This window comes from Manis pentadactyla, chromosome 7, assembly GCF_030020395.1.
Source record: "Manis pentadactyla isolate mManPen7 chromosome 7, mManPen7.hap1, whole genome shotgun sequence".
Taxonomy (NCBI): Eukaryota; Metazoa; Chordata; class Mammalia; order Pholidota; family Manidae; genus Manis; species Manis pentadactyla.
In genome coordinates this window covers 122173881-122187764 of record NC_080025.1, presented here as the reverse complement: position 1 = coordinate 122187764, position 13884 = coordinate 122173881, and the positions used below count along the sequence as shown (strand labels likewise).

At 38.1% G+C, this 13884-nt stretch overlaps 1 protein-coding gene across 9 annotated transcripts in view; it reads left to right on the top strand.

Annotated features, from left to right (window-relative positions):
* Positions 1–3282: 3282 nt before the first annotated feature.
* Positions 3283–13884, top strand: part of SLC13A1 (solute carrier family 13 member 1) — a 225485-nt gene continuing 214883 nt past the window's right edge. For all 9 annotated transcript variants that reach the window (XM_036905611.2, XM_036905614.2, XM_036905609.2 and 6 more), the window contains exon 1: positions 3283–3402. In XM_036905611.2, coding sequence (XP_036761506.2) covers positions 3304–3402 — 99 coding nt within the window. In that variant the 5' untranslated portion in view covers positions 3283–3303. The remainder of the gene's footprint in view (positions 3403–13884) is intronic.

The window sequence follows — 13884 nt, the reverse complement described above, 5'->3', positions numbered from 1 at the left end:
AATTAATGTAAGTCAGGCTGCTCACAGCCAAAATGCATCTTGCAGATACTAAGTTGATGATTCTTAAATTTCAGTGTACGTGAAAACTACACAGGGAGCCAACTGAACATGATGCTCCGTTTCGGCTTGAGGGCGGGGAATGTGCATCGGGGCAAGCACTCCAGACCCTCTGGAGGCAAGGGGCCTGGGGAGCCCCCTTGGCGGGCACAGGGAAAGTCAGGAATTAGAAGGACAGATTTCTAGAAAACAGCAAATCTGAGATAAATTTACAAGGTCAAACTTCAAGGATGGCTGGGATTTAAAGAAAGAGAAGGCAAACACATTCTTGGAAGAGGGAGAGGCCTGAAGAAAAACACAAATTTGGGAGTAAATGTGGCATGATAAAGAGACACCCAGAAGAGAAGCCTGCGGAGGCATGTGGGATGGCCACATAAAGCTGGTTTCCTTCTCCCCTCACGGTGACTGTCCACACTTCAGCATCCCAGACAATCCAACTTCTTCATGGAGGTAATCAGAATGTATAAAGAAGGAATCTTTCTCTTTATATCTGACCCTGAGTTTCACATAAATTATGTCCAATCATAAGGCTCATTAAAAAAAGCAAGTGGTAGAGCTACAGTCCCTAAACCAACTGAATGATGTGCCTATATACAAATTGTAAATTTGATGGTTTTGTGCCAAGTCATTATGGCGACATGACTAGTACAAAAAACAAAAAAATATTGCCTTAGGAGCCAGAATGAACTGGATTTAAATATTCTTATACCAGTTAGTAGCTGGGACATTTTACTTGGCCTTGTTGAAATTTAGTTGCAAAATCTGTAAAAGAGAAATAATTAAAACAACACATTCAATACCTCATATTGTGTTTTGAAGATTAAATGAGGCAGTGAATGTAAACTCCTTGGCACATAGTAGACAACTGTGAATGAATGAAAAGTATTTGTAATATTTTTATATTTGTAAAGAACATATTTTAAATGGACTAATCCATGATTACCCAATGGTGTGATTCATTTTAGGCTGGGTAGATTAAACACAGCACAATTACTACTTTAGAAGACAGATTTTTGTTTTTCTGTACAAAGAAGTGCTGAAATTTGATGACTGTGGAACTGGGTTACAATGTCATGTGATTTGAAGGACACCCTAAGATATGTTTCCAAAGGGCTCAAAGTCTCCCGTTAGGGCCTCATTCCCTGGTCACTCTTGCAGAGGTATGCAGCCTCTATCAGTCATTCACGTTTAGTGTGAATTACTTTGTCAGACCTTTTCTGTGGTTGTGAAGAGAAAACCACTAAAGAACAGGAGATTGGCTGGATGTAAAGAAAAGGAGGAAACATTGTTTAATAAGGGGTACCCACAGAAGGTCGAGTTAAGTAGAGCCATAGGCCACAGTAGTAGGGTCCTGCAAGCCTTCATCTGTGAGAAATCAGCATCAGAATATAAAAAACAGAGCACAGAAAGAAGGAATTGACAACCGTCCCATTTTTCCTTCAGCCTCTGTCTGGTTTGAGTGCCACTGTTCCCAGCAAATATAGTCCCTCATTTCTGTTAAATGTCACACACATATCTTTTTCATTTTTGGTGTCATCTCCCAAAGTAAAATCCTCAAAGATGAGAAGTGAGACTCAAATGGTCTCACCAGGTGGCCTAAGGAAATCTGAGAACAGAAATGGTTTCTTCAAAAAATAGCAAAAAAAAGAAAAGAAAGTATGCAATGAACTTTACAGAATGTTACATTGGAAAAAACTAAGTATTGAAACTTCTTTGAGTAACTCTGTTTTTAATGTTATTTATTATTTTTGTGTTTTTTATTACTGCTCACTATCAATTAAAGCTATTTAGAATTACTCTCTTTCTTTCACCTAGAGATTCAAGATGTAATATGCCTTCCTGGTTTGGAGACTTTTCATTTCCGTTTACTATGCTGATTTTCCTGACTCACGTCTGTGATATATCCTTAGAAATATAGACTTTTAAAAGGAAAAAATAATGCTCCTCATCTCCATTAACAATACAGGGAGTGTTGGTGAAAGAATTATCTTCCTCAACAGGAAAAGAAAGCAGAGTTCCATTAGTATGGAATTAGAAATAAGGTATAAACACTACCCATAGTTACATAAAACTGAAGTTATTTGGGCTGAGAGAAATTGATTATAAATTATAGAAAGGAATGTTTTGTTTATATCTAGGTGTGGGTGCACAACAGTTGTTTATTTGAGGTTTTGGATGATTAATTTACAACATAATGAGAAACAAACCAGAGTCCCTAGCCCTGAGGGGTTCCAAATCCACCCTCCGTGTCACTATGGAACAGTCTCCATCTTCACAGGTGCATGTACACACACACACACACACTCTCTCTCTCACCCCTTAGATGGCCCTAATGACTCATCTCTGTGCAGATTCCCTGATAATTATCTAGTCAGAATTGCACAGTAATATAAACTAAGTCCTGAAAAAGTCATAGAGTGGAGGGTTATATAGACTTTATGGTAACTTTCAGTTTCCTATCACAAAAGAGGCAAGAATAGGGTCTAAGAAATACAGAGCTTGGTTTTCAAACAGGGAAGGAATCATTGTGCTACTAAATGTGGTATTGGGGAGAAAAATGCTACTCAATATTGGAAGCAGTGATATCTTTTGAATGAGTGCAGCGAATGAGTGAGAAAGGTCAGGAGCTCTTCTCTGAACCAGACTTCACGTAGTCAGTGTAGAAGATTGCCTCATTACATTATCTGAGAAGTTCCAGAAAAATCCACCTGTACCAAAAACTTTCCCCTTCACAGTGCCATCCACTGAAATTCCTACTTACTGGAGTTGCTATTTCAATTCACACACTGAAAATGTGCTTCCTTAGAAAGGGCCCTGGAGGCTTCCAGTAGAAACCTGTTCAAGACACTACCAAAATGTGAAGCCAGAAAGTCGGGGAACATCAAAAGGGCAGAGGGGCCTCATTGTGGTAAAACTCAACCAGCCTCATGATTTGCTTCTCCTAGACTTGGTCAGTCCATATTCCAATCAATATGAACAAAGAAATAGGGAAAGAACAGTTTTACCTTTCAAAAGCCATGCCAGCAAATGGTCTTTGATTTCTCACACACACACAAAAAACCTCTTGGGCTTATCTCTCCATGTTAATTGTGATAGTAAAACAATAAAAACAAGATTTAATTTTAACTCAGGTTGGTCAGTCTGGGGCAGTAAATGAAGATGATGGGCTAGAGAAATATTAATCCAGGTTGGTTATTTAACATCTGCCTATTTTGAGAACACTATTGAAGGCACCTATTCAGGACAATGAAACTTTTCAGTTATATTTTAGTTTATCGTCGGTTTCTCCTTGTAGTTTTCACTTTTTTAATTTTACTGCCATTGCCAATCATCCTCCGCACCAAGGTAAGCGAAGCTGGAAAATAGGCTGGTGGATTTCTGACTTATTAAATTACCCTTTATTGTTGCTCAGAGCTGAATAGGTGGTGACAATTTGGGTTTGAAGTCAGGATAGTCACACATTGTGTTTTTCTGTCCATTTTTCTCCTTTGTAATGGTTAATGTTGGTTCACTTTCAATATGACTAATTAGGATACTTAAGTGGTATATTCAGTCAGAATTATTCTCTGCTGGCAACTAGATGAAAAGAAGAACAAAAGAAACACAGCCCCTGAGATCTTGTTGTTCTAGTTATTAATCTCCGGGGAGCATCCTGGATTAGCACAATCCCATCCCCTGAGACCAGGCAGCAGTGTAATACTAGGGGAAAGAGCTAGAAAACCAATCAGGAGCCCCAGGGTCCAGCACAGATAATTTACTTGTCAGCTCTGTGGTTTGGTGTGGGCCATGGAACCTCCTGGAAATTTAGTTTTCCCATGGGGTAAGAAGACATTGAAAGCCTGAAGTAATTTTCCTTAGTTAATCAGAAAATCAAATAAATTATAGTACTATGTTCTGATCATTTGAGATTTTATTTCATTTTGGTATACCTGTGAGCAATTTTCTGTTTGCTTTTAAGTGTGGTCAGTCCACTAAATCCAGAATAATAAATCCAGTGCATTTTCAATCATCTGCTAAAATCAACAAACATTTAGTAAACACCTTTTCTATGCCAGGCATGATGAGTGGCACTTGGTGGTAAGAGGACAGTCCCTAGAGCCAGTCCCTCTGCTTTAGGCCCCAGGTTTGGCACATATGAGCTCTGTGGCCTGGGCAAATTCCTTAACCTCTCTGTGATGCTATTTTCTCGTATGTAAGATTGGGGTCATGACAGGGTTGCAGGGATTAAGTGAATGAACACTCACTAAGCGCTTCCTTGGAGCGATGTCTGGCGTACACCATAAGCGGGGCAGTGAGAGGCTCTCCACATGCGTTGCCCCACAGCTGATGCGGTTCTCATCACCGCATGCTGCCTTTCCTCAGAGGAGAAGAGAACCTTTCTGAGGTTTTTCTCTGACAAGTATTAATCAAGGTTATACTAGTCTGTGTTAAAAATGGAATCATAATAATTGTAATATAGTGGGTCCCCCACTGTCCCTCAGAAGTCTGCCTCTGGTCTGGGAATCTCTGAAGGAAATACATGTAAGCTAAGATGAAAAGGCCTTGTGGACTCTCCCAAGGCCTTCTGTACCTGCAAAGCTGGCGAAGGGACTGACCTCTGCCACCTGTAGCCCCACAGCACCTCCCTCGGGGGGCAGCCACCCGGCTGTAGCCGCCCAGGCTGGGCCTCCCCTTGTGCTGAGATCTCACAGTGCCCTGTGGAGGCAGGGAAGAAGTCCCCCACCCCTTTTGCTCAAACATTGTTCCCAACTGCCAAAGCTTAACAGAATTTCTTGAAAAATAGAAGGCATGGATCGTTTTTGACTTGGCTGATTTTTTTTTTTTTTCAAATTCTGTGACTCTCCACCCTTCTCCCTGCCCCTCCTCTCCAGGTACTTGTGCGGACCCCTATATGAGTCCCTGGCAACGACTAGATGACAAATTTGAGCCATAGACACAGGACTCTAATCTGAATGCACCCCCTGCTTCAAAAAAATGTTACTCTACTTAGATGGCCTTCTCTTTACAAGTCCCCCAGAGCTGGCTGAGACATACCTGGACCCCTGTTATATTTCCATATTTCTAGGTTATATAGTCTCAGTGTAAGTCCTTATTATAGCAGAAAAAATAAGAAATTAAACTAGTCAAGACAAACTTAGGCCATGACTGCATATCATCTGTCCTTCTTCAATATATACACACATAACACTTTATCTTCCATAATTTTCAGAGAAAGTGAATATAAACTCTTTGAAAGCGAAAACAAGTAAATAAAAAAAACAATGGTTTCAGTGCATGATTCATTCATTGGAAAGTAAGAAATGCAGTATTTCTTTCTTTCCAAGGTGCTATGAAAAGAGTACATTACATCTGTGGGAAACCAGAGGCCTGGCATCAAGTTATATTTGAAAAACTGTGTTCCTCTTTCCTTTCTCTTTAACTATCTCATTTGTTAAAACTCATTCAGTGTTAATGGGAGGATTTTTTTTCCTAGTACAATAACATGATTTCATTTTGGGCTTTTAAATGCACATTTAATTATTCAATCAACTGCTAATTAAACTCAAAGAATGTTATTTTCACTGTTGCTTAAAATGAATGTAGAGCTTTTTTTACTTCAGAGAATATGGACCCTTGGAAGTTATAAAATTTAAGTAGAGGCTTATTCTAACATGGATGCAAATCAATTTATTGTAACTTTCAGGTTACCAAACTGGAGAACCCTATGCTTCTAAACACATGGTAATAGAATAATTAAAGAATTCAAGCAAAACAAAAAGGTCTAGTTTACTTTATAAAAGCACAATGAATCTACATGATATGGAACCAACAAATAGTGAATTACTGACTGAATTTTTTTCATTCTCCTACTGGTTATTGAGTTGTTTCTATAGACTGGCCTTACCCTGACCTGAATTCCATCTCAATTCAAAAAATGTGGTATCAGTGAGAGACCTTCAGTGGTTTTGCAATGTAATATTCAAAGGCAAGGAGAGGGGATTCACTTTGCAAAGCAGGCTTCTGTCCCAGGCATTCTGCTAACTGCTTCATCCAAATTATCTTACTTAGCCTTCATTACAAACCAATAAGACAATCACATATGTTTTATCATTCTCATATTACTTTGAGGAAATTGATGCTCAAAGATATGGGACCCAACAAAAGCTATGTATATGTATAAACTGTATTTGAACTTGGGTTCTGTCAGAACTCAGAATTCATACTTTAATGGTGGCTTTCAGACTTTCCTATATCTTGTACTTTTGAAGATTTACCATCTATTTTGAAGGGTGACATAAGAGTGACTTGGTAATCATTTGTCAAAAACACAGTCATTTCTCTTTGTGATATTACTTTAGACAGATCAAACCACAGAAGGAAATTGTGTCCTAGCAATGTCCTCAGTTGGCCTCATGCTACTCAGTGTCTTTAATGTAGAAAATCGCAGTGGCTGTACCCAGGAACAGACCTATAAGAACCCAAGTAGCTGTCGTCTTAGCTGTGGGCCCCTTCTGTTCGTACCTGTGCCCAAACATTCACCAGGAGGCATGGCGTTAGGTTGGCATCTGAGTATCTGTGTTTCTCAGTGTTCTCATGGAAATATTTTATAGCAAAGGAGAATATGTCTTACTCCAGAAGCCCATGGGCATAAGTCAAACAGAAACTCAAATTTAATCTTTATGAGTTAGGTGTTATGATTAGTCCAGTTTTGCAGGTTAGAAACACAGACAGAAACACATGTGGTGATGGCTTACCAAAATGTGGCCAGTTTGTGATTTGATGTTTCCTATCAACATCTGTCTGACTCTAGAGCCAGTGATCCCAAATACAACTGAATATCTGCATCTTTATAGTTTCTACATTGGTAGTAAGTGTACTCCTAGCACATTGGTGTGTCACTTTATGAAAGAAATCCTATTTTCTTACTGCTTTACACTAAGGTATCAGACATGCTGTCTTTTAATTGTCTCATGAACACAAAGGTAGTCTTAGTCTTTCTCCAGTTAGTAGTGAGTGATCAATAAAACAAGCCTGAAATATAATTGTTATTTATGTAAGTATCTGAATGAAATTAACAATTACACTGAGGTGTTCTCATTTTAGAGAGGAAATTTCTTAAATATCCCCAGATAAAATTTTTTTTAAGTGGCTTAAGCTACATGCCATAGTTCTGGTGGTGTTCTCTGTGCAACTTTGTTCTTTTACTGTTTCTAGTATCTTGTTAATTTTTACACTTCTTGGTATTCTGTACCATTTCCTTACTTATTTTTCCAGTTCTTGGACTTTTCTTTGTACTTCTATTAATGAAACAAAAAGATAAAAAGAAGGACAGGTTTGTCTGAAGAGTAGTAAGTGGAGAAAATCGAACAATAATATTGTCAGCATATAGAGTGCATTTCCTCCAGGTATATCTCACTCCGTGTAGGTTAACTCTAGGTCATGCCTAATTAGGACCCCTTTTGGAGGTAAGGAGACAAGGAGACAGCACATGGATATTGAGCAGAATTTCTTACTTAGACTGGTTGTAAAACCAAGACCAGACTTCAGTTTTCTCTCAGATATACCAGTATTTCTCTAGAAAAAATTTTACACCAAGAGAGAGACTTGAAGAGAGAAGAGAAGGGGAGAGTCACCAGTACAGGGCATTAGTGAGCTGGAAGGGCACCAGTTAGCGGGGGAGGAAATACAGCACCGAGGGCCGGTTCTATTTCGGCAGCTGTCATGTGCTGCTCTGTTTCCTTCACAATATATTCATCTGATGCATCATGATTTTGAAGTTATGATAGAACTTACAATAAATAAGTGCTACATAATGTGAGACTCATGATGTTAAATCTAAAAAAGAAATAAACCGATGGAAGATATATGGTACTTGTGAAGACATATACACTTTTAGGGGTTAAAGGAGGGAAGTCTGCAAGGAGGGAAGTCTGACAAAGAAAATGGAAATAAGTGGAAAAAAATTTAAGACTCCATGTCACAGAAAAGAAAGGGTAGGAATTCCAAGAAAACTTAAAGAACTGTTAAATGGCTGAGTCAAATAATCAAATATATGAATAGAAACAATTGATACTGTTTTAAATGTTGGTTTAAAATCTATAAGGATTTAAGAGAAGGGGGAAATGCCATACACTCTGGGAAAGTGAATATTCTAGACACAGAAGAGCATCAAAATGATGGAAATCAAGAAAAAAAATAGAAATCATGCTAAGAGTAATGCGGCAGATAAACAAAACCAGAAATCCAAATTTGATATATTTTTACCACATGAATATCCTATGAGAACTTGCTAAGCTCAAAGCATGCTGAGTAAACTGTGGAATATAGGCAGAAGTTGAAAGAAATGTTTCTGCTTTCAAGTAGCTTGCACAATTCCTGGAAAGCCAATATACACTATGGCAAACATTAATCACAAAATAAGGTTGTGTATAAATACAGGCCAATGTATTTAAAAAAATCATTTGTGTTATAGATGTATAATTAAAAGGTGAATAAACTGCTAGGAATTCATCATCCTCAAGCCCCTCCAGCCCGAAACCATACACAGTTCCACTGGCCCACAACCTGCTGCTGCTTCTCTTTTCTTTATCTCAAAGAATCTGTTACCCGTCACTCCATTTCCAGGCCTGAAACCTGTGCGTCATCCCAGATGCTTCAGATACTCCTAAGCCCCCATTACTTACCCCATGTTGCTTTACCCCCATCCCATCTGTTTCTCCATCTCCATTCCTGCTGATGCTGCTTTCCTTGAGGCTGTCATCATCTCTCTTTTTCATAGGCCATTTTCACACTCTTTCCCCCAGTTTCCTGCCAGAGTACTGTTTTGTAAATGACAACCTGGTCCTATTGAACCCCTGGTCAACTTCTTCAAGGATTTCCCTTCGCTTACAGAGGCAAACTATCTAAACAAAACATGTATACACTGATGGATCTTTAAGATTTTTGCCATTTATTTATCCTAACAACCCTCTCCAAAGTCCCCAATATCTATTGCCCACATTCCCATTTTCCACATTAGCAATATTTCACTTCTTGCACTCCCTGGAACACTATGACTATTCTTTTTTTTAATTTTTTTTTTTGAGAGGGCATCTCTCATATTTATTGATCAAATGGTTGTTCTGTATAGGGGACTCAATGTACAATCATTAATCAACCCCAAGCCTAATTCTCAACAGTCTCCAATCTTCTGAAGCATAATGGACAAGTTCTTACATGGTGAACAAATTCTTACATAGTGAATAAGTTCTTACATGGTGAACAGTGCAAGGGCAGTCATATTACAGAAACTTTCGGTTTTGATCACGCTTCATGAACTATAAACAATCAAGTCAGATATGATTATTCGTTTGATTTTTATACTTTATTTATATGTGAATCCCAAATTTCTCCCTTATTATTATTATTATTATTATTATTATTATTTTAAATAAAATGCTGAAGTGGTAGGAAGATGCAAGATAAAGGTAGAAAACATAATTTAGTGCTGTAAGAGGGCAAATGTAGATGATCAGATCTGTGCCTATAGACTAAGTATTAATCCAAGCTAGACAGGGGCAATAAAACATCCATGGATGCAGAAGATTTCTCTCAAAACAGGGGGGGGGTGAGGTTCTAAGCCTCACCTCTGTTGATCCCCAATTTCTCACCTGATGGTCCCCCTGCGACTGTGCCTGTCTTAGGTTGTTCCTCCCTTGAGGACTCTTCCCCGCACTATGACTATTCTTGTCTCTCTTACTTGCACATGTTGTCCTCTCCCTGGGATATCCTTTTCTCTTGCCTTGTTCTTGGGAAAGGCAGCTCAGGCTGTGACAATCTGAGAACCATCCTTGAGGCTCTCATTGCTTCATGGACTCGTCGACCTCTGTTATACTGTGTATTCCACTGTACTTTGATCTTTGTCTCCCCCTGTAGACTGTAAATACCTCAGGCACATGGAACGTATTATTTAATTTCTCTCCTCCATACCAAATAGAGCACCTGTCACATAGTAGATAATTGCTAACTCTGCTGAATGGATAAATCGATAATCCCTCATGGCAGAAGGATGTGGGGACTTAATCTGGGCCTTGTAGGAAGGATGGGATGGCATGCAGGACAGAGAAGATGATGAGAGGAAGGAACTTCAAAGAGAGTAAAAAGAATGACAAAAAGACAGAAAAGAATATGGGTATAACAGGAGGGTGTCTCTTCCACCAAGCTCTTCTTTTGCAAGCTCTTCTTTTCTTATCATCATCCATGATACATTTTTATACCTAATAATATATGTGAATGTCCATTGTAAGCCTCATAACAACCATTAGAAAAGTCAGTATTATCCCTATTTTACAGATGAGCAAACTCAAAGAGGTTAAGCAATTTCCCAAAGTCACATAGTTTGTAAAGGAAGTGGGAGGATTTCAACACAAGCCTGTCTGATTCCCAAGCCCACTAATGATAATGATTCTTTAATGGTATTTATATCAGAGCTTTCAAAGCTGGTGTATGGTTTGCCTTACTCCATTTTTTCTGGGTTTGTGATTACAAGAGCATGTGTTGAGATGAGGCCTCCCTCTGCCTGGATTGCAGAGTAACCATGACCCATGATGGACAAATAATGTGAGCAAGAAATAAACTTTGGTTGTTTTAAGTTGCTGAGGTTTAGGGAGTTTTGCCACAGCATAGTTTTGGCTGCCCTGCCTTATCCAGCATATTCTGAAAAACTCCCTAAAGGATTCCATAAAGCTACCCCTGGCCCACTTCCTCATCTGTAAAATGAACAAGACTTAAACAAGAGTTTTAAATGCTCTCAGTGGATTAACTGCCCCAGATTCACCTGAGGTGCTTGTTAAAACTACAACCTCTGAATGTGAAGACCAGGAAGCTGTACACTCACCAAACTCCTCCTGATTCTGAAGCAATTAATCCACAGACTACATTTTGATCACACTGTAATGCATAGTCAGGTTGGAGAAGTACATGAACTCTGGCTATTTCCAGTTGCACTGTGTGCAAGGGGTGTGAAGATAGTACATCTCCATTGCTAATTAGTTGCAGAGGATAAATGAAAAGGAGTTAAAAATCCCCCATTAATTGGCATAGTGGAGCTACCAATTGCCTTTCCCTGCTATCCATTTGGGCTAAAAACTAACAAGAAATGCTAGTTTTTGTCCTTTATTTCATAGTTCAGCTCCCTCTTATTCTCCATCTTCCAAGATGAGAATCTTTCAAATCATTTAAGCTTTGTAAATAATGTGGATTGAATTTTGAAAAATCTCTGCACCAGTTGGGGTATGTGTATCCCAAACCATGTAAAGCCTTGTACAGGCCCTGTCAAATATTAATAATGTTTTTCTTTTAGCACACGGATTTAAAATGCATGATTTTTCTCCTTTCTTAATTGCTTTGCATTCCTTTAGAAAATCAATTGCAGTGAGTGAGGCCTGTGATTGGTCCAATTTTTTTCAAGCTGTGCTGAGAGATCATACCCACATTCATACTAATTCATCAGCCAAATTACTCCTTAATATCAGTCAGTGTCATTAAAAAGAGGATGAAAGAATATATTTAAAGCCTAGTTTATATTTCAATTCCATCTGGAGCTATAATTTAAAAGGGAACCAAGGTGATTTTTAAATATAATCAGCCACACTTCCCAGGACAATTTGACAGTCAGGACTTTGGGGGCAGCCATCATCCAAATGCCTAGTCACAGCTTCATTTGCCTTTTCTGCCTCTGCAGCAAGTGCTCTGGCTGCATTTAGCTGAGGTGGTTAAAACAAGATATGACTCTGATATTGTTAAATAGGTTCCAGGGAAGTTGGAACATGTCAGCTATGAGGAAGCAGCCTATGCAGTTCAAAGTTTTAATTCCAATTCTAGTCTATTGGCAAGAGAGATGATGCCTCTGGGATAAATCTAATGACGGTCATCCACTGGGGTGAGGCTCAGGATAATTCAGTGCCAGGCAGGTAGGAACAAAATAGAAAAGAGAACGAGTCAAAGAAAAAGGGTTTCTGTACTAAAGAATTTTATGCCTAGGATAGTTACTGAGTATTTTATAGAGACAACTGTAGAAAGAACACAGAGAATAAAATCTTCACTCATTCAACAAATATTAATGAGTGCTTACATCATGCCAGGTAGTGTTTTAGATGCTGAGAATAGGGTAGTAAATGAAAAATATTTGCTGCCATGGAGTTTTTACTTGGATTGAATCCCAACTCTACTACATACTAGCAATATGACCATTGGTACTCAGTTGAACATGGAATTACAATACCTTCCTTAACTAAATAAAATGAGTCATGTGGAGCACCAAGTATTACATCTGGCACATAGTAGGCATTCATAAATGTTATTTTCCTATCCTAATCCTTATTCGTAAGTCAGAAAAATAGATGTTTATTTGGCAGATGTCTTCACCTATTAAATACATTTATATATATATATATATAAATTTAAAAATCCAATGCCTTTACCCATTCTAAACACAAAGCAAATAGATATTTCTGTAGATAAGAATGGGTCAGAAAAGAAAACTAGGGGAGTAAACCTGTGGTCATTTCTGAACCTGCGGTCAAAAGTATTCCCATATCATCTTGGAGTCAATGACACAAAATCAGGGACAGAGAGTAGTTTTCTTGCAGCCGTGAAAGAAACAAAAAAATCTAGGCTGACCACAGTCTGTGGCGGTATTCATAAGAAGCAGACACTGCCCAGCTGCCCAGCCAAGACCTGATACAAGCTACCAGATGAAGCTAGATGACTGGACTTGCCTTGTCCTAGCAGGACAGGACCCCAGGGTGCCAAGTTAAGCACATTCTGGACTGGGAGCTAGGGACTGGCTAGAGGCAACTGTAAAGCTAGATAAGGAATAATGAGTGTAGAAGAAAAAAACACAAAAATTAATCAACTACCACTCAGGATAAATCTGAAAATAAAATTTCAGCATGCAATTAAGAATGACTAACAATGAGATTGGTGCAAAGATAAAAGCACTCCAAATAAAATAAAAATAAGGGAAATCAGCAGGTGAGGAAAGAGAAACAATCCACAAAATGAAAAATAAATTATTTTTAAAATAAAATTATATACAATGTTCACCAATAAATTTATATGACCTAGAAGTGGATATTCATAGAAACATACAACTTATCAAAACTGAATCATAAAGAAGTAGAAAACCTGAAGAGACTAATAATGAGTAAGGAGCTTGATCAATCAGAAATCTCCCAACAAAAAAATCCTAGGGTTAGACGTCCTCACTGGTGAATTCTACAACATATTTAAAAAAGAATTAATGCCATTCCTTTTCAAACTCTTCCAAAAATTGAAGAGAAAGAAATATTTCCAAACTGATTTTATAAGGTCATTGTTACCCTGATACCAAAGCCAGACAAAGATACTACAATCACAGAAAATTACAAGTCTACATCCCTAATGAAAATAAATGTAAAAACCTCAATAAAATATTAGCAAACAAAATTCATTAGCACACTAAAAGGATTATATAACATGACCAAGTGGGATTTATCTGTGGGAGGCAAAGATGATTCAAAATACATGAACCAATTAATTTAATACATCACATTAACAAAATGAAAGATAGAAAAAATCACATAATCACCTCAATAGATGCAGATACACAATTTGACAAAATTTGATATCCTTTATGATAACTTTCATCAAATTTGGTAAAGAAGTAACGTACCTCAATATAATAAAGGATGTTTATGATGAGCCCACAGATAACATCATATTCAATGATGAAAAACTGAAAGCTTTCTTCTGACATCAGGAAGACAATGATGCCCCCTCTCTTCACTTCTCTTCAAGACAGTATTGGACATCCTGTCCAAAGCAATT